General features: G+C 46.4%; 1 protein-coding gene across 3 annotated transcripts in view; it reads right to left on the minus strand.

Moving 5' to 3' along the window:
• Positions 1–20,412, minus strand: part of CFAP74 (cilia and flagella associated protein 74) — an 89,446-nt gene that overhangs the window by 51,408 nt on the left and 17,626 nt on the right. For all 3 annotated transcript variants that reach the window (XM_070385069.1, XM_070385068.1, XM_070385070.1), the window contains exons 2-7: positions 6,670–6,737; positions 4,803–4,887; positions 4,554–4,694; positions 4,210–4,308; positions 3,163–3,267; positions 34–207 (exon numbers count right to left, since the gene is read on the minus strand). In XM_070385069.1, the coding sequence (XP_070241170.1) occupies positions 34–207; positions 3,163–3,267; positions 4,210–4,308; positions 4,554–4,694; positions 4,803–4,887; positions 6,670–6,721 (656 nt within the window). In that variant the 5' untranslated portion in view covers positions 6,722–6,737. The remainder of the gene's footprint in view (positions 1–33; positions 208–3,162; positions 3,268–4,209; positions 4,309–4,553; positions 4,695–4,802; positions 4,888–6,669; positions 6,738–20,412) is intronic.

Below are 20,412 nucleotides of genomic sequence, written 5' to 3' on the forward strand. Positions count from 1 at the left end.
AGGGGGCAGGCAGGACCCCAGGCCTGGACGCACCGGGCTCGCAGCAGTCTGTTCCGCTCTGCCTTCCCCGAGGCCCCCATCTCCCGGTGCAGCTGCTTGGCTGCCCGCTCCTGAAGGCCTCTCCTGGCGGCTGCAGCCTCCTCTTGGGCCGACTTGCGGGCGTCCTCTAGCTGCCCCTCCTGGACCTCGATCTGCCACAGGGCGCTCCTGGCAGGCGGAGGTGTTCACGTCAGCCAGGGGTGGGAGACTGGGCTACCCCTCTGTGCTGCAGCCACTCCAGGGATGTGGCACTGCATCTGACCAATGACACTTGGGCCCCTGCCACCGCAGCTCTGCTCTCTGGGCGCAGGGGAGTAGAGGCCCCACCACATGGCGCCCACCCTCTTACCTGCCTCTTACCATGCCCCAGCCCCCATGATACAGGCTCCTCGCGGCAAGGTTTTCTGGGGTTTTACTCACTGATGACGCCTAAGTGCTGGGATCAACCCCTAAGCACTGGGATCAGGGTCTGGCACTCAGCAGGTGCTTGGTGTCAGTGAGTGGCTCTGTCTGAGCTCCCAACCCCCAAGGTCAGGTGTGCCCACAGGGCTCCAGGTGGAATGGGACACATGCCCCCGGAGGATGGCCTTGGGGTCAGCTGACACTTGCTCTGTGGCCCGCCCACCCTCAGCCCAAACTGCGAGTTGGGGGGGCTCGTTGACATCCCTGTGGCCTGGGGTGCCCTTGATTTTGGGCGCACAGACTCCAGCAGCAACACCGAGGGCCCTGAAGGCACATCCCCCCGAGAACAGGTTCAAGGGTGACTTCTGGTTGGTCATAGGCCCAGGGGAGGGCTGCCAGGGTCCCAGGTGACACCCCTGGTGTGGCTGCCATGGGCACAGGCTTGAACACACTGGCCCAGAGGTGGTGGCCAGCTCAGGGAAGCACCAAGCAGTGGACAGAGCTATTTACCAAGCCTTGGTGCTCATGGAGCAACATCCAAGGAAGAACCAGCAACGAGGCCATGGAGCTGGAAGCTGAAGCTGACGACTGCACCAGAGAGCAGAGGGGCCACTATGCTGTCCAAGGCGGACACTGACTGGGCCATGGAACTGGGTGGGCTTCCAGTGGGAGCCAGGAGGGGCCTGGGCGGCCCTGCTCAGCCGTGACGCAAATGGCAGTGGACTCTGCAGCCATGAAGGGAGGTGCCTCGTGGCTGCTGTAGGGAGGAGGAGTGGGCGCAAGGCAGTAAGCACTGCAGGGTCCGCACACCTAATGAGGCGGGGCGGGGGGGACACCCATGATCGCTGGGGTCGGTGCTGCTGATGGGTGGGACACACGAGGGGACATCTGATGTGCGTTTTCTTGCATGTAAATTAGACCTTAGCTGATTAGTAAGAAAGTAAGTGGGCATTGGCCACGCCCACATGAGGGGGGCAGGCAGCTGGGCTCCCTGGGTCAGGGCCTGAGGAGCAGGCAGCTGGGCATGGTCAGCAGACTGGCATTTGGTGGGAGGAGAAATGAGTGAAAACACAGAGGAAAATGAGTGAAAACACAGAGGATAATGAGCGGCAAGTTTCTGAAGGTCAGAGAAGAGAAAAGACAGATCAGACAGGAGACGAGGGTGAGCCTCTGAAGGTCAGAGAAGAGACAGAGCAGGTCAGACGGGAGATGAGGGTGAGCCTCTGAAGGTCAGAGGAGAGACGGGACAGATCAGACGGGAGACGAGGGTGAACCTCTGCTTTTGTTGGAGCTGGACTTCCAGGCATGAACTCCTGTTTCAGCAGACACACAGAAGAACATGTGCTTCCCAGCTCTGTCTGAGAGACAGCCTGGAGCAGTGAGTCCCCCTGGTACCCACCCTGGATCCCTAAACACCGTTCTCTCTGCAAGAAACCAGGTTCTGGGCACACCTGGCAGGTCCAGAGCTGGGCAACAATAAACAAGCAAGCCTGGAACTTGTTGTTACCCCCAGAAAGTGCTGGAAAAATGACAGAGAGCCAGCTTGAAAGAGGTCCCACTGGCCAAACTGGGGACGATAAAGATGGAGCAGGAACAAGTCACTGAGCAGAAAAGAAATTAGAGAGTCTGCACTGACACAGAGAGACATGAGACGTTGTTCTCTACAGCAGGATGAGAACTCGCACACTTAGAAAGACTCACAGAATTAGAAAACTGCTTGCATGGGCCTCCCTGGCGGTCCGGTGGTGAGGACTCTGCTCCCACCCCAGGTGGCCAGGGGGCCACACACACAAAAAGTGAACGAAAATTGCCCTTTGGCAGCCATCATCACAACCGATTCAAGCGAGAAACATCAGTAAATGCAAAACGGGAGCGTGAGAGGGGCGGGGAGGGGCTCTCCAGGCTGACACAGAGCACAAGTTCCAGCAAGTTCCCACAGGAAAAGCGTGGCTGCGCAGAAGGAGCCCTGCAGACCGCGTCTCCATCAAGGGACTGAAATCTCCCCCACCAAGAAAGGGGACCAGTGGCCTTCAGGACTCTTGCTGGGGGGCACCAGGTAGGGGATCCTAGGCCACCGTCCTGAGGAGACATCACACAAAGGCAACTTGGGGGGCCCTTCTGGGGGCGGAATCTTCAGAAATATTGAGGTCAGAAGGCCCTTCCTACTGGAGGCAGGACAACCCTCTGTAACCACCCCAGGTGGGACCCTCTTGCTGTAAAGTGTCACCAGATAATGGAGGGGACACTGGGGATTCTTTGTGCTGTTTTTGCAAGTCTTCTGTAAACTTGAAATTCTTTCAAAAGTTAGAAGCTTTAAAAAACTAAATGGACGATACAGTGATGGACAAAGGCAGGGCCACCAGGGGTGTCCCAGGCTGGTAAGGAGCAGCCCAGATGTTGGCTGGCGCACGGCAGGGCTGCCAGGACAAGCTCCAGGTGGAGTATCTCTCTAGGGGGTGGGGTCTGGGGGGATGCTTGTAGAAAAGGCATAAAGATTTAAAAATCGTTTCAGTTGTTCCATGGGGGCACAAAGAGCAGGAAAAAAGGAAGCAGCAGCTGATTTCACGGTTCCTAAGAATTCAAAGAAACGTGGAGAAAGTGAAAAACACTGAACAAAAAGGGAAGTCTTGGCTACCCTTCCATTTTTAGGCAGCTTGAAAGTCAAGTGCCAAGTGTGGTTCTCTGTCTCCAGGCGCCCGCCCCCAGCCGGCCTGGACTCACTGGCTCTGCTGCAGCACCGCCATCATCTGCGCCTGCAGGTCCCGCTCGTTCTTCAGCTCCGAGCACAGGCGCCGCGACGCTGCCTCCAGGCGGCCCATGGCTGCCCTGGGGACCGCAGGGACAGCGGCAATCAGGGCCTTAGGGTTGCCGGCCCCCAGCCAGCCATGCTTTCAACTGATTTTTCACTTGCAGGAGATGAGTGTCAGCTGGGCGGGCAGAAACATGGCCGAAGGCAGGCTTCTGCTGGGCCTACTCTCACTGATCTGACCACGCTGCCTTTACCCGCTCCACTGGCCTCTCTAACAGGATGGGGAGCTGTTCCCTGGTTGCCAGCTCCTCAGAGCAGCAGGCCCAGCCTGGTTTTGGCCCAGGAAGGACCCAGCATACTCATCTGCCAACCAGAAGCATCTCGAGGACAAAAGCCACCGAGAGACCCGCCCTTGGCCAATCCCTCCTTGGCGGGGGTGGTGCGCTTCAAGAAATCCCCTTGAAATTTCTATTTCAAGTGCCTTTGACCCCCAGTCATCTGAGCCCAGTTATGCTCTGATGAATGGGTGGGTGGTGATGGGGTAGGACACACAGATGCACCGCCCCTAAATACCCCCTCTAAGGGCAGAAGCGGGTGGGGTCATCTCTATGAGAATGGCCTTTAGTGACACTGACCAGATGGCTCTGGTCTGCAGGCCCGTGACCTGGTGCCATCTGAGGCCCTGTGCTGGATGCTCCTCCCCACCCCTACCTAGCCCACCCTGGTGCTCCTGCTCCAGTGCCACGTGGCTGCTGTTTCTATCACTCAGGTTCCAGCCTGTGGGTCCCCTTCTCAGGGAGGGCCCCCTGGACACCCGTATCAAAGTGACCTCCCTCCCGGGTCGTGGCCACCTGACTCCTGGTGTCTGCTGCAGCTGTCAGATTCCCACAAGGGCAGGAGATGGGTCCATTCCCTTGCCACCTGGGTGCAGTGAGCACTAGATGCGGGTCACAATTGGGTGGACATGGCTCCTTGCTCACACACTGGCCCCAAGGCCCCACCTCCAACCTCAGACCTACATGTTGTTGGCTGCCCTCTCTGCAGCTATCTCGGCTGCCACACTCTCCTGCTGCTTGACTAGGAGTTCCATCCTCCTGCGGCAGGCACGTAGCTCCCCCCTGGAAGTTGAGCCAGAATCAGGGTGAGTGGTCGTGCGTACCCCAGGCCTCAGTCTCCCTCTCCTTGGATGGGACCAGGCCCGGGGTGGCTGACCTCTCCTCCTCCATCTCACACATTCAGGAGTGAAGTTTCATGTCATCCACACAGTAGTGTTACTGCTGGTTAGATAGGAGTGGAGGGCAGGGAACCCCCACGGCCAGGGCACCCACACAGCCTGGGGCAGGGGACCGGCTGGCCCACTTACCTTGTCTTCTGGATGAAAAGGTCTTTCTCTTCATGCAGCTGGTCCAGGTGGCTCAAGTCCCTGCGCAGCAGGCAGGCCTGCCTTTTCTCCTGAGCAGTCAACCTCTGCTTCTGCTTGTCCTTGCTCTGCTCTATTCCTGGACTTGACGTGGAAAGGACACCTGCTACCCTTGTGTGGGGGCTATGTTCCCCCACCGTACTGTCCAGAATACAGAGGTCCCCTCACCCCGTCCTCACCCAGGTCAGTTACCAGGAGCTTCCCAGGCCGGCCTTCTGCTCAGCCTCCCTGGGGACACAGTCCAGCACAAGCTCTGGGTCCTCCAGCTCCTCTGTGTCTAGACGTCAAGCAAGAGAAAGCAGATGGAGACCCTCAAGCCTGAGGCTCCTGGATAAATCCTGACAGGTGCAGCGATTCTCAAAACGTGGCCCGGTTAACCCTTTCCAGGGGTCGGCACTTCAAAGCTATTTTTGTAACAATAGCAAAACACTACCTGTCTCTTCCGCCCTGAGATCAGTGAGTGTGGCGTGGAGCTGACAGGGTAACAGGCAGGAAGGCCAGGGGTCTCCAAACAGAGGAAATAGACTGCAGTGCCATTTTTTATCTCTCCCTTAAGTGGCAGGAGGAAACAAACTACAAGTGTCAGATTCTTTTTCCTTCTTTATTCAAAATTAAAAGGAGGTTTCTCTTAAGATTCTGTGTTGCCATGGCGACACCTGGTTCCACCTGAACTTAACTTTTCTCAAACCTTGAGCTAACCAATGCGTTTTTCTTATGCAAATGTTTTTCTTAAACTATGTTAATAAAACTATGTATTTGCTTTGGAATTTGCCTTTCTTCAAAATGGTTCCACCTAAGACTAACTTTTTTCCTTTCTCAAACCTTGGGCCGATAATAGCTCAACAAACCAGTATTCATATCAATTGTTTTATGGCTGGGGGAGGACACCCCTCAGGCAGTCCTATCTCAAAAATGCATATTGTGGGAGAGGGGCCTGGTGAAACTCCCTCAGCCTTGAGGTGTCTCTCTTATCTGATTAATACCTTTCTAACAGACATAAAACAGCTCGTTAAAACTTGCAAGGGGGACACTTTCTGCCCCCTTCTGATGTCTACATCTATCTCTTTTATACTTTAATAAAACGGTATTACACAAAAGCTCTGAGTGATCAAGCCTTGTCACTGGGCCCAGATTAAATCCCTCTCCTCCGGAGGCCAAGAATCCTGGCGTCTTTCATGGCTCAGCAACAACCTTTCAGAGTTTTCCAGAGGCCACATGACACAGGATACCACACCAGACTAGTGAGAGGCAGACATCTGCTCTTAGGCCAGGCTCTGCATGTTACACCCAGCAGGTTTATTACTGCTATTTTAAGTGAGTAAATAACATTTTTTTAGCTTTAGTTCTTAATGCAGTAAACATTGAAAGGTATAACTGATGTAAACCAGCGCTCTTTGGGTCTTCAGTAATTTTTTAGGAATATAATGGAGTTTCCTGACAAAAAAGTGTGAGAATTATTGCCTTTGAGAATCACGGCTGATTTCCAGCAAAACACGGCTTAGCTCCAGTCCTTCATTAAAGCTCAGCAAAAATGACTGAAAAGAAGTTCTAAAAGGCATGAATCTACAGTCATGAGACAGGGGTCAGTAGAAGGGAGAAGGCAGCACAGCTTCGGGGCAGGGGCTCTCAGGCATGGAAGTGGGTCCTAGTGGGGCAGGGGCATCAGTGTCCTTGTAAAGCTGTCCTGCTGGTGTCCAGCACTAGCCCAAACCAAAGCATGTCTTAGAGGAACTGCAGATCATAGGACTTTTTTTTTAATCCAAAAGTTTCCAGGAAAATAAAACAAGAACAGATCACATTCAGAGGACTGGAGTAAACAGCACCAGATTCCTCCACAGAGATGCTGGAAACCACAGTCACCATCTTCAAGGTCTCAGCCACATGAACCCTTTCTCCAGTTAAAGACAGAATACTGTAGGCTGCCTTTTCAAGAAAAATGTGAGCTTAAAAAATGTAGCTTCTATGAAAAAAAGGGAATTAAAGGGCCCTGATCAAGCCCACCCTGTGCCTTCTGTGCTGTGAAATGTATGTTCTTTGTGAGGAGACCCTTCTTAATTACCATCTTCCACGAGCGGCTTGTCATCCAAAAGCTTCTTGTCGTCTTCTTCCATCCTGGGGCAAAATCAGCTGCAAAAAGTTTACAAAGTACAGAGATGGATTTAAAAAAACATTAAAAAAACTGGATTTCAAAGAATTAACCATCTGTCTTCTACAAAGACATTAAGAAGATGAAGAGAGGCCACAGAATATGAGAAATTATCTACAGTACACAGATTTGAGGAAGGTCTCACACCCAGAATATAACAGACGTGTAAGGATTAGCGCAGCAGAAAAGACGGTCTACAATCAAAGACGTAAAGGAGGACCTTCAATGGGGTGGGGTGGGGGCAAAGTCATGGTGCATCAAGACCCACACCTGGGGGGAACCCCAAATTGAAGGACCATCATAATTGCAGAGGTTCTCCCCAAGGAGGGGGGTCCAAGACCCATATCAGGCTCCCCACCCTGGGGGTTGGCATCAGGAAGACAGGCCCCTGGACATCTGACTTTGAAGGCCAGCATGGACTTCCCTTTGGGAGAGGCAGAGGGCTGTGGGAATAGCAACACTGCTCTTAGAGGACTTGCACAAAGTCCCACACACTCGGGGCCCCAAGCAGAAACAGGAAACGGAGAGGAGCCTGGGCCAGACCCACTGCTGATCTCAGGAAACCTCCTGGAGAGGCTGGAGGTGCGGGCAGCTCACCCTGGGGACAGGGACGCTGCCAGCAGCTGTTCTCGGGGAGCTGGCTCTAACATTAGGGCACAGGGCAGCGAGTGCCATGTCACACTCTGCCCTCCGGCTTACCAGTGCTAGGACCCCGCCTGCACACCAGTGAGCTGACACACCAGCTCCAGGACCCCCAGACCCTGCTGCCAGACCCACCACTGGCTTGATACCAATTCTGGAAGCCCTGGGCCCCAGCCCTGCCCTCCAATGGGCAGATGCCAGATCAGAACTACCACAGCCCCACGCCGTGCCATATCAGGACCCAGCTTGCCCACCTGCAGGCCAACATCACCCCAGGATCTGGTCCCACTCGCCTGCAGGCCAACATCAATTTGGGACATCCTAGACCCCTCAGCCCCACCCGCCAGTGGCATGTATACACACACACACACATCTGGGCCTCCTTAGTGGCCCAGGTGGTAAAGAATCTGCCTGCGATACAGGAGACTGAGGTTCAATCCCTGGGTTGGAAAGATCCCCTGGAGAAGAGAATGGCTACCCACTCAGTATTCTTGCCTGGAGAATTCCATGAACGGAGGAGCCTGGTGTGCTAAAGTCAGACACAACTGGGCAACTAACACACATACATACACACTGCTGTATATGAGGCTCATGGTAACCACAAACTAAAAATCTGTAATAGATACACACATACCAAAGAGAAAGGAATCCAAAGGTAACAATAAAGACCATCATCAAATCATAAGAGAGGAGAACAGAAGAAGAAGAAAAGAACAAAATAGAACTAAAAACACAGCCCTCAAACAACTAACTAAATAGCAAGAAGTACGTACCTATCAGTAACTACTTCAAATGCAAATGGACTAAATGCCCTAATTAAAAGACACAGAGTGACTGAATGGGCCCACATATATGCTGCTTCATAGCTCAGCTGGTAAAGAATCTGCCTGCAGTGCAGGAGTCTCCAGTTCAATTCCAAGGTTGGAAAGATCCCCTGGAGAAGGGACAGGCTACCCACTCCAATATTCATGGGCTTCCCTGGTGGCTCAGACAGTAAGGAATCTGCCTGCAATGAGGGAGACCTGGGTTCTGTCCCTGGGTTGGAAAGATCTGGGTTGGGAAGATCCCTGGAGGAGGGTATGGCAACCCATTCCAGTAAAGAGCTTCCCTGGTAACTCAGCTGGTAAAGAAGCCACCTGCAGTGCAGGAGACCCTGGTTCAATTCCTGGGATGGGAAGATCCCCTGGAGAAGGGATAGGCTACCCACTCCAGTATTATTGGGCTACCCTGGTGGCTCAGATGGTAAAGAATCCACCTGCAATGCAGGAAGACCTGGGTTTGATCCTGGGTTGGGAAGATCCCCTGGAGAAGGGAATGATTACCCATTCAAGTATTCTTGCCTGGAGAATTCCATGGACAGAGGAGCCTGGCAGGCTACAGTCCATGGGGCCGCAAAGAGTTAGACACAACTGAGCGACTTTCACTTCACAAGAGACTCACTTCAGATCTAGAGACACATACAGACTTAAAGACATGATGGAAGAAGGTATTCCATGCAAAATGGAAATGAAAAGAAAGCTGAGTTATCAATAGTTATATCAGACAAAGTAGACTTTAAAACAAAGGCTGTTATAAGAAACAAAGAAGAACCCTACATAATGATCGAAGGATCAAGCCAAGAAAAAGATGAACAATTGTAAACAAATACACACCCAATATAGGAGCCCCTAAAGACATAAAGCAAGTATTAATATTAACAAACACAAAAGGAGAAACTGATAGTAACACTATAATAGTTAATGTAAGGGGGGACTTTAACACTCCACTTACATTAATGGACAGGTCATCCAGACAGAAAATCAATAAGAAAACACTGACTTAAATGACACATTAGACCAAATGAACTTAATAGATCTATATAGAACATTCCATTCAAAAATAGCAAATAATTTCAAGTGTACATGAAACAGTCTCTAGGACAGATCACAGAATAGGCCACATATCAAGTCTCAACAAATCTAAGAAAATTGAAATCATATCAGGCATCCTTTCTGACCACAAAACTACGTGACTGAAAACCAACTACAAGGAAAAAACCACAGGAAACACAAACACAAGGAGGCTAGACAATACACTACTAAACAACAACCGGATCACTGCCGAAATCAGAGAGGAAATTAAAATTTTCTTCTAGGGACAAATTTGACCTAGGCACAAAGGAAAACAAGCCAACAAAATCCAAAACCTGTGGGATGCAGCAGAAGCAGTTATAGGATGTAAGTTTATAGACATACAGGCTTACCATGGGAAACAAGAGAAATCTCAAATAAACAGCCTAAATATAACCTAAAGCAATTAGAGAAAGAACAAACAAAACCCACTTAGCAGAAGGAAAGAAATCATGAAGATCAGAACAGAAATAAATGAAATAGAGACTTAAATAAACAATAGCAATGAAACTGAGCTGGTTCTCTGAAAAGATAAACAGAATTGATAAATCTTGAGGCCAACTCAACAAGAGAAAAACAGAGAGAGGGCTCAAATCTAGAAATCAGAAGTAAAAAAGAAGTTACAAGCAGAAATACACGTCAATGCAACAGGACAGAAAGCCCAGAAATAAACCCACACATTTATGGTTAATTAATCTAAAACAAAGGAGGTAAGAATATACGATGGAGAAAAGACAGTCTCTTCAATAAGTGGTTCTGGAAAAACTGAACAGTTACATGTAAAATAATGAAATCAGAATTCTCATACCACACACAAAAATAAACTCAAAATGGATTAAAGACCTAAATATAAGACTGGATACTATAAAACTGTTAGAGGAAAATACAGGCAGAATACTCTTTGACACAAATCGCAACATCTTTTTTGAACCATCTCCTAGAGTAATGAAAATAAAAACAAAAATAAACAAATAGGACTTAACTGAACTGTAAAGTTTTTGCACAGCAAAGGAAACCATAAACAAAAAGAAAAGACAGCTCAGAGAATGGGAGAAAATATTTGCAAAGGAAGCAACCAAGGAATTCATCTCCAAAATGTACAAACAGCTCATGAAGCACAATATAAAAAACAAACAACTGGGGAGTGCCCTGCCAGCCCATTGCTTAGGACTCTGTGCTTCCACTGCAGGGGGCACGGGTTCAATCTCTAGTCACTTGGTCAGGGAAGTAAGATCCCACACACTTGCAGCATGGCCAAAACAACGTACACACACACACACAAAATCCCACAAACAAACCCAATAAAAAAATGGGCAGACCTAAATAGACGTTTCTCCAAAGAAGAAATACAGATGGTCAACAAACACATGAAAAGATGCTCAACATCATTGATTATTAGAGAAATGAAAATCAAAAACTATATGAGGTATCACCGCACACCAGTAAAAATCAGTTCAGTTCAGTTGCTCGCTTAGTCGTGTCCAGCTCTTTGCGACCCCATGAACTACAGCACCCCAGGCCTCCATGTCCATCACCAACTCCCGGAGTTCACTCAAACTCACGTCCATCGAGTCAGTGATGCCATCCAGCCATCTCATCCTCTGTCATCCCCTTCTCCTCCTGCCCCCAATCCCTCCCAGCATCAGAGTCTTTCCCAATGAGTCAACTCTTTGCATGAGGTAGCCAAAGTACTGGAGTTTCAGCTTCAACATCAGTCCTTCCAATGAACACCCAGGACTGATCTCCTTCAGAATGGACTGGTTGGATCTCCTTGCAGTCCAAGGGACTCTTAAGAGTCTTCTCCAACACCACAGTTCAAAAGCATCAATTCTTCGGCGCTCAGCCTTCTTCACAGTCCAACTCTCACATCCATACATGACCACTGGAAAAACCATAGTCTTGACGAGACGGACCTTTGTTGGCAAAGTAATGTCTCTGCTTTTCAATATGCTATCTAGGTTGGTCATAACTTTTCTTCCAAGGAGTAAGTGTCTTTTAATTTCATGGCTGCAGTCACCATCTGCAGTGATTTTGGAGCCCAGAAAAATAAAGTCTGACACTGTTTCCCCATCTATTTCCCATGAAGTGATGGGACCAGATGCCATGATCTTCGTTTTCTGAATGTTGAGTTTTAAGCCAACTTTTTCACTCTCCTCTTTCACCTTCATCAAGAGGCTTTTTATTTTTAGTTCCTCTTCACTTTCTGCCATAAGGGTGGTGTCATCTGCATATCTGAGGTTATTGATATTTCCCCCGGCAATCTTGACTCCAGCTTGTGCTTCTTCCAGCCCAGCATTTCTCATGATGTACTCTGCATATAAGTTAAATAAGCAGGGTGACAATATACAGCTTTGATGTACTCCTTTTCCTATTTGGAACCAGTCTGTTGTTCCATGTCCAGTTCTAACTGTTGTTTCCTGACCTGCATACAAATTTCTCAACCGGTAAGAATGGCCATCCTCAAAAAGCATACGAATGATAAATGCTAGAGAGGGTGTGGAGAAAAGGGAACCCTCCTGCACTGTTGATGGAAATGTAAATTGGTACAGTCACTATGAAGAATAGTATGGAAGTTCCATAAAAACTGAAAATAGGGCTACCATGTGATCTAGCAATCCCACTGGTGGGCATCTATCTAGAGAAAACCATAATTTGAAGATACATACATTCCAGTGTTCATAGCAGCACTATTTACAATAGCCAAGACATAGAAGCAACCTACGGTCCATTGACAGATGAATGGAAAAAGAAGTTGTGAGATATATATATATATATATATATATATATATATATATATGATCATATATATACAACTGGCATCATAGAAATACAAAGCACCGTAAGAGATTTCCACAAAAAGCTATTTTAAAAAATACTGTCAACAAACAGAACTCCAGGAGCAGATGGCTTCACAGGTGAATTCTACCAAACATTAAGAAGAAGAGTTAACACTTATCCTTCTCAAACCATTCCAAGAAAATATAACTCAACCATTAAAAAAAGAATGAAATCATGCCATTTGCAGTGAGATGGACCTAGAGACTTCCATTCTGAGTAAAGTGAGTCAGAAAAAGATGAATATCATATGATCTCACTCATATGTGGCATCTAAAAAAACACAATACAAATGAAATTATTTACAAAACAGAAACAGACTCACAGACTTTGAAAACAAACTTATGGTTACCAAAGGGGAGACATGGCGGGAAGAGATAAAGTAGGAGTTTGGAATTAACATACACACAATAATATATGTAAAATAGATGATTAACAAGGATCTGCTATATAGCACAGGGAACTATACTCAGTATTCTGTAAAAAATTATATGGGAAAAGAATCTGAAAGAGAATGGATATACGTACATCTGAATCATTTCGCTTTACAACCTGAAACTAACACAACAAAGTAAATAAACTATACTTCAACATAAAAATTAGGGGACTTCCCTGGTGGTCCAGTGGCTAAGAATCTGACTTTCAATGCAAGGAATGTGGGTTCAGTCTCTGGTCAGGGAACCAGGATCCCACACACTGCGGGGCAACTAAGCCTGAGCATCCCAGCTATAGCGCCCACATGCTGGACCCCATGCACCACAACTAGAGCGAAGCCTGTGCGCTGCAACTAAGACCTGACGCAGCCAAAAGTAAATAAGTAAACGAATAATTTTAAAAATTGTAAAATAAAAAGAATAAATTAAAAAATGTTACAACTGGCATCACAGAAATACAAAGCACCATAAGAGACTTCCTCAAAAAGCTATTTAAAAAAATACTGTCAACAAACAGAACTCCAGGAGCAGATGGCTTCACAGGTGAATTCTACCAAACATTAAAGAGAAGAGTTAACACTTATCCTTCTCAAACCATTCCAAGAAAATGCAGAGGAAGGAATGCTTCTGAACTCATTCTATGAGGCCAGCATCACCCTAATACTAAAACCAGACAAAGATATTGCACACAAAAAATTACAGGTCAGTATCACTGATGAATATAGATGCAAAAATCCTCAACAAAATACCAGCAAACTGAATCCAATAATATGTTAAAAGGATCACATACCACAATCAAGTGGGATTTATCCCAGGGATGCAAGGATGTTTCAGTATCCACAAATCAATGAATGTGAATACTCATTAAAAGGACTGATGCTGAAACTGAAGCTCCAATACTTTAGCCATCTGGTGTGAAGGAGCTGACTCACTGGAAAAGACCCAGATGCTGGCCAAGATTGAAGGCAAAAGGAGAAGGGGGTAGCAGAGGATGAGATGGTTAAATAGCCTCACTGACTCAATGGACATGAATTTGAGCAAAACTCTGGGACATAGTGAAGGATAGGGAAGCTTGGTGTGCTACATACAGTCCATGGGGTTGCAGAGTTGGACGTGACTTAGCGACTGAACAACAACACAGTCAAAGGCTTTAGTGTAGTCAATGAAGCAGATGTAGATATCTTTCTGGAATTCCTTGCTTTCTCTATAAGCCAACGAATGTTGGTAATTTGATCTCTGATTTCTCTGTCTTTTTAAGCCCAGTTTGTACATCTGGTAGTTCTCAGTTCATATACTGCTGAAGCCTAGCTTGATGGATTTTGAGCATTACCTTGTTAGCATGTGAAATCAGTGCAGTTGTACGGTAGTTTGAACATTCTTTGGCATTGCTCTTCTTTGGGATTGGAATGAAAACTAACCTTTTTCAGTCCTGTGACCAGGGCTGAGTTTTCCAAATTAGGTGACATATTGAGTGCAGCATTTTAACAAAATCATCTTTTAGGATTTTAAATAACTCAGCTGGAATTCCCATTACCTCCACCAGCTTTGTTCATAGTAAAGCTTCCTAAGGGCCAATTGAATTAACACTCCAGGATGTCTAGTTCTAGGTGAGTGATCACACCATCATGGTTATCTGGGTCATGAAGATCTTTTTTGTATAGTTCTTCTGTGTATTATTGCCAATTCTTCTTAATCTCTTCTGCTTCTGTTAAGTCCTTGCCATTTCTGTCCTTTATTGTGCCCATCCTTGCATGAAAGTTTCTCTTGATAACTCCAGTTTTCTTGAAGAGATCTCTAGCCTTTTCTGTTCTACTGTTTTCCTCTATTTCTTTGAATTGTTGTTCATTGAAGAAGGCTTTCTTATCTCTCCTTGCTATTCTTTGGAACTCTGAATTCAGATGGGTAAATCTTTCCCTTTCTCTATTGCCTTTCGCTTCTCTTCTTTTCTCAGCAATTTGTAAGGCCTTGCAGACAACCACTTTGCCTTCTTGAACTTCTATTTTTTTAGGATGTTGTTGGTCACTGCCTCCTGTACAATGTTACAAACTTCTGTCCATAGTTCTTCAGGCACTGTGTCTACCAGATCTAATCCCTTGAATCTGTTTGTCACCTCCACTGTATGATCATAAGCAATTTGATTTAGGTTATACCTGAATGGTCTCGGAAAAGGCAATGGCATCCCACTCCAGTACTCTTGCCTGGAAAATCCCATGGATGGAGGAGCCTGGTAGGCTGCAGTCCATGGGGTCGCTAAGAGTCGGACACAACTGAGCGACTTCCCTTTCACTTTCATGCATTGGAGAAGGAAATGGCAACCCACTCCAGTGTTCTTGCCTGGAGAGTTCCAGGGACGGGGGAGCCTGATGGGCTGCCATCTCTGGGGTCGCACAGAGTCGGACACTACTGAAGTGACTTAGCAGTAGCAGTAGCATACCTGAATGGTCTAATGGTTTTCCCTACTTACTGCAATATAAGTCCGGATTTTGCAATAAGGAGCTCATGAGCTGAGCCACAGTCAGCTCCAGGTCTTGTTTTCCCTGACTATACAGAGCTTCTCCATCTTCGGCTGCAAAAAATATAATCAATCTGATTTTGGTATTGACCATCTGGTAATGTCCATGTGTAGAGACATTTCTTGCATTGTTGGAAAGGGTGTTTGCTATGACTAGTGTGTTCTCTTGACAGAACTTGTTAGCCTTTGCCCTGCTTCATTGTGTACTCCAAGGCCAAATTTGCCTGTTACTCCAGGTATCTCTTGACTTCCTACTTTGCATTCCGGTCCCCTACGATGAAAAGAACATCTGGGGAGGAACAAGATGGCAGAGGAGTAGGTGGTTGTGGAGTACATCTCTCTCCGTGGATACATCAGGAATACACCTTCAGACACAGAAGTGCTCGCAGAACACCAGCTGAGAGTGGACAGGAGTACCTGACCAATAAAAAAGAATATATAGAACCATGCAAAACTCGGTAGGAGGAAGGAACTAGGGGGGGAAACAGGAGTGTTAGTAGGACTAGACCTGCCCTCGGCAGGTGGGATAACTGAAGAAAGGATCCAATCCCCACATCCGGGCAACTGTCTGAGTCAGAGGAGAAACATTTACTAAGGCTGAGAGTGAAACAGCTGATCTGTGACAGTGTCAATGGAAAGAGAATCAGACAGTCCTTGCTGCAGCCATACATACCCCAGACAGGGGGGCAGGTCCCCTAGAAGGTGCAGTGCCTGGGAGCTGGAGCGTAGGGATTGTGGAGCAATCCCAAGGTGAGGGCTGTTGTTGACTGCAGAGAGATGGGCCAAGGGGACATGAGGGAGGAGATTGTGGTGGGAAATGCCTTTGGAGGAAAGCCAGGCAGCCATGGAAGCAAGGTGATACTGCTGAGTCATGTTTAGGGGGTGGAGCCATCACCCTAGCCTTTCTCCCCACAGGCCAGCAAAGGCAGCTGAACAATAGAGAGGCTGTCTATTTGTCTGACACACCAAACTAAAGAGTAGGACCCCACACAGGGTGCCCCTTTAAGTGCCTGATGCGTGGAACAACAGAGATTCAGACCTCAGGCAAGGGATCCCTCTAAGTGCCTGAATGGGCGGGGCTACAGAGAAAGACTAGGCAAAGAGGCCTTCTGATCACCAGCTACCAGATGCCCAAAAAAAAGACTCTGATAGGGCTGTAACTCCTGCAGCTGAGGCTGTCCCTGCACACTTGGCGTGCCAGGACCCCTGCAACCCAAGCAGCTGTGCCACCTTCACGCTCAACCCTCACTGGGGCAGAGCTGCCACAGGCAAAAAAGTCTTGCATCTATGCATGTGGGGCCGCTTGGGTTGTGTCCAACTCTTTGCAATCCTGTGGCCTGCTAGGCTTCTCTGTTAGTGGGGTTCTCCAGGTAAGAATACTGGAGTGTATTGTCCAATACTGGTTGCCATACCCTTCTAGAGCACTATCTTTCCTGATGCCCTAGCTGCTAACTCCCCTGAGTGCCTGGTGCTGGCAGAACCCCTGTGACCCAAGCAGCCACACCACCTCCACACCTGGCCTTCACAGGGTCAAACCCAAGTCCTCCAGGGCACCCTCACTAGCAAACCCCAGTGGATGACCCACATTCAGAGGTAGAAATAAAACCACAATTGAAACCCAGGGGCACTGTGGCTAAGGAAGAAGACCCAAAACCTTCCCACCAGCTGTACAAGCTTCAGATTAAATCCACACAATCAACTAGGCAGACTTTGTTTCTATTGAATATATGAAAGGACACTGAAAGCTCCCATAAAAGAAAACACACTAGTTCTGGGATAGCTGTGGACACTGGAGGCAAGAACACACAGGAGTAGGACCATGTTAAAGTTTGAGATGCCCCACAGAAGATCCAGAGACCAGCACAGTGTTGGAGAGCATCCCAGGCGAGGTGGACTGTGACTCCCAGTGAAGGAAAGGAAGCTGACAGCAGAGACTCAAGTAAAACATTTATTATTCTTATATTTTGACTTGTTCCATAGTTTCTTTTGGATTTTTTATCTTTTTTTTCTTTTTTTTATCTTCTGTTATAGTTGTCAATTTTATTAGCACTATGAAATCTAATTAAGCTTTTGAGTGTTTTTTTTTTTTTTTCAGTCACACTTTTTATTGCTGTTATAAACCTCTGCCTCTAAGTTGGCCTTTAACTATGGAGTTCTATGGAGTTCTATAGTTTTCCTTTTCTATTTAATTTAATTAAAAAAATTTAAACCAATTATTATTTTTTCTACATTCAGTCCTTTGTTTGCTTTTCCTACTGTTCTTTTCCCCTTTAAGTTAATCTTTAATATATATAAATATTCTTTATCTACCTCTATTTAACTTTGCATTTCTATTCTTTCTTTTCTTTTTTTTCTCACCATATCTGTTAGTTTTGTTTTCATTGCCTTATTCCCCAGTTGGCACCTTGCTTTAGTTTTGCTTTCCAGCTTGTGCTTTAGTTAAGTTTTGCTCTTAACTGGTGGATATCATTTTTGGTTTCCTTTGTTCACCTGGTCAACTACTGTACCTGTTGGACTGTGTTTATTTTGCTTATGGGTGTATATGTATACGTGCATATTTCATTATTTTAATTCTTATTTGCCTGATTTTGTAACTGCCATTTATCTGGGGTTCACCTTTGGTTTCTCATTTATGGGTATTTGTTTTAATCCCATTTAACACCATAACAAACCACCTGTGGAATCTCCGTTTCTGGTCAGAGATCAAGCCCTGAGCCTCTGGAGTGGGAGCATTGACTCCAAGACCCTAGACTACCAGAGAACTAACCCTAGGGATTATCAAATAGTGAGAACTCTCACAAAGGAAACCACTTGAATACAAGACCTGGCATCACCCAACCATCATCCTGTGCAGGATGCCTCATCCAAACAACAGACAAGACAAAAATACAAACTCAGTCATCAGCATACAGATTACCACCTCACTCAGCCCTGCCCATCAGAGGAAAAAAAAACAGCACAAGCCTCACCCTACACAAAGCTCACACAAACCACTGGGCCAACCTTCAGTTCAGTTCAGTTCAGTCACTCAGTCATGTCCGACTCTGTGCGACCCCATGAATCACAGCACGCCAGGCCTCCCTGTCCATCACCAACTCCCGGAGTTCACCCAGACTCACGTCCATCGAGTCAGTGATGCCATCCAGCCATCTCATCCTCTGTTGTCCCTTCTCCTCCTGACCCCAATCCCTCCCAGCATCAGAGTCTTTTCCAATGAGTCAACTCTTCGCATGAGGTGGCCAAAGTACTGGAATTTCAGCTTTAGCATCATTTCTTCCAAAGAGATCCCAGGGCTGATCTCCATGGTTAGGAGGGCAGAAACCAAAAGGAAGAAATCTTGAAGCCTGGGAAAAGGAGACCTCAAACACAATAAGTTAAAAAAAACAACGAAAAGGCACAGAAATACTGAAGAAATAAACTAGAAACACACAAGCCCAAGTAAATGAAGAGGAAATAGGCAAATTACCTGAAAAAGAATTCAGAATAATTATAGTAGAAATGATCAAAAACCTTGAAAATAGAATGGAGAAAGTACAAGAATCAATTAACAAAGACCTAGAAGAATGAAAGAATAAACATAGAAACAACACAATAACTGAAATTAAAAATACTCTAGAAGGAATCAATAGCAGAATATCTGAAGCAGAAGAATGGATCAGTGAGCTGGAACCCAGAAATAAACCCTTGCACCTATGGGTACCTTATTTATGACAAAGGAGGTGAGAATACACAATGCGGAAAAGACAGCCTCTTCAATAAATGGTGCTGGGAAAACTGGACAGCTACATGTAAAAGAATGAAATTGGAACACTTCCTAACACCATACACAAAGATAAACTCAAAATGGATTAAAGACCTAAATGTAAGACCAGAATCTATAAAACTCTTAGAGGAAAACATAAGCAAACACTTGCTGACACAAATCAAAGCAAGATCCTCTATGACCCACCTCCCAGAGTAATGGAAATAAAAACAAAAGTAAACAAGTGGGATTAAACTTAAAAGCTTTTGCACATCAAAGGAAACTACAAACAAGGTGAAAAGACAACTCTCAGAATGGGAGATAGTAATAGCAAAGGAAACAACTGACAAAGGATTAATTTCCAAAATATATAAGAAGCTCATACAACTCAATATCAGAAAAACAAACAACCCAATCAAAAAGTGGGAGAAAGACCTAAACAGACATTTCTCCAAAGAAGACCTACAGATGGCTAATAAACACATGAAAAGATGCTCAATATCACTCATTATGCTGCTGCTAAGTCACTTCAGTCGTGTCTGACTCTGTGCGACCCCATAGACGGCAGCCCACCAGGCTCCCCTGTCCCTGGGATTCTCCAGGCAAGAACACTGGAGTGGGTTGCCATTTCCTTCTCCAATGCATGAAAGTGAAAAGTGAAAGTGAAGTCGCTCAGTCATGTCTGACTCTTCGTGACCCCACGGACTGCAGCCCACCAGGCTCCTCTGTCCATGGGATTTTCCAGGCAAGAGTACTAGAGTCGGGTGCCATTGCCTTCTCCGACTCATTATGAGAGAAATGCAAATCAAAACCACAATGAGATATCACCTCACACTGGTGAGAATGGTCATCATTAAAAAGTCTACAAACAAAAAATGCTGGAGAGCGTGTGGAAAAAAATAAACCCTCTTGCACTGTTGGTGGGAATGTAAATTGATACAGCCACTATGGAAGACGGTATGGAGATTCTTAAAAAACTAGTAATAAAAGCACCATATGACTCAGCAATCCCACTCCTAGGCATATACCCTGAGGAAACCAAAATTAAAAAAGACACATGTACCCCAGTGTTCACTGCAACACTATTTACAATAGCTAGAACATGGAAGCAACCTAGATGTCCAGCAACAGATGAATGGATAAAGAATTTTTGGTACATATACACAATGGAATATTATTCAATCATAAAAAGAAACGCATTTGAGTCAGTTCTAATGAGGTGGATGAACCTAGAGCCTATTACATAGAGTCAAGTAAGTCAGAAAGAGAAAGATAAATATCGTATACTGATACATATATATGGAATCTAAAAAGATGGTACCAAAGAATTTATTTTCAGGGCAGCAATGGAGAAACAGACATAGAGAAGAGACTTATGGACATGGGGAAAGGGGAGGAGAGGGTGTGATGTATGGAGAGAGTGACATGGAAACTTACATAACCATATGTAAAAGAGATAGCCAATGGGAATTTGTTCTATGTCTCAGGGAACTCAAACAGGGGCTCTGCATCAACCTAGAAGGGTGAGATGGGGAGGAACATAGGAGGGAGGTTCAAGAGGAAGGGGACATATGTATACCTATGGCTGATTCATGTTGAGGT

The sequence above is a fragment of the Bos mutus genome, chromosome 16, assembly GCF_027580195.1.
Source record: "Bos mutus isolate GX-2022 chromosome 16, NWIPB_WYAK_1.1, whole genome shotgun sequence".
Taxonomy (NCBI): Eukaryota; Metazoa; Chordata; class Mammalia; order Artiodactyla; family Bovidae; genus Bos; species Bos mutus.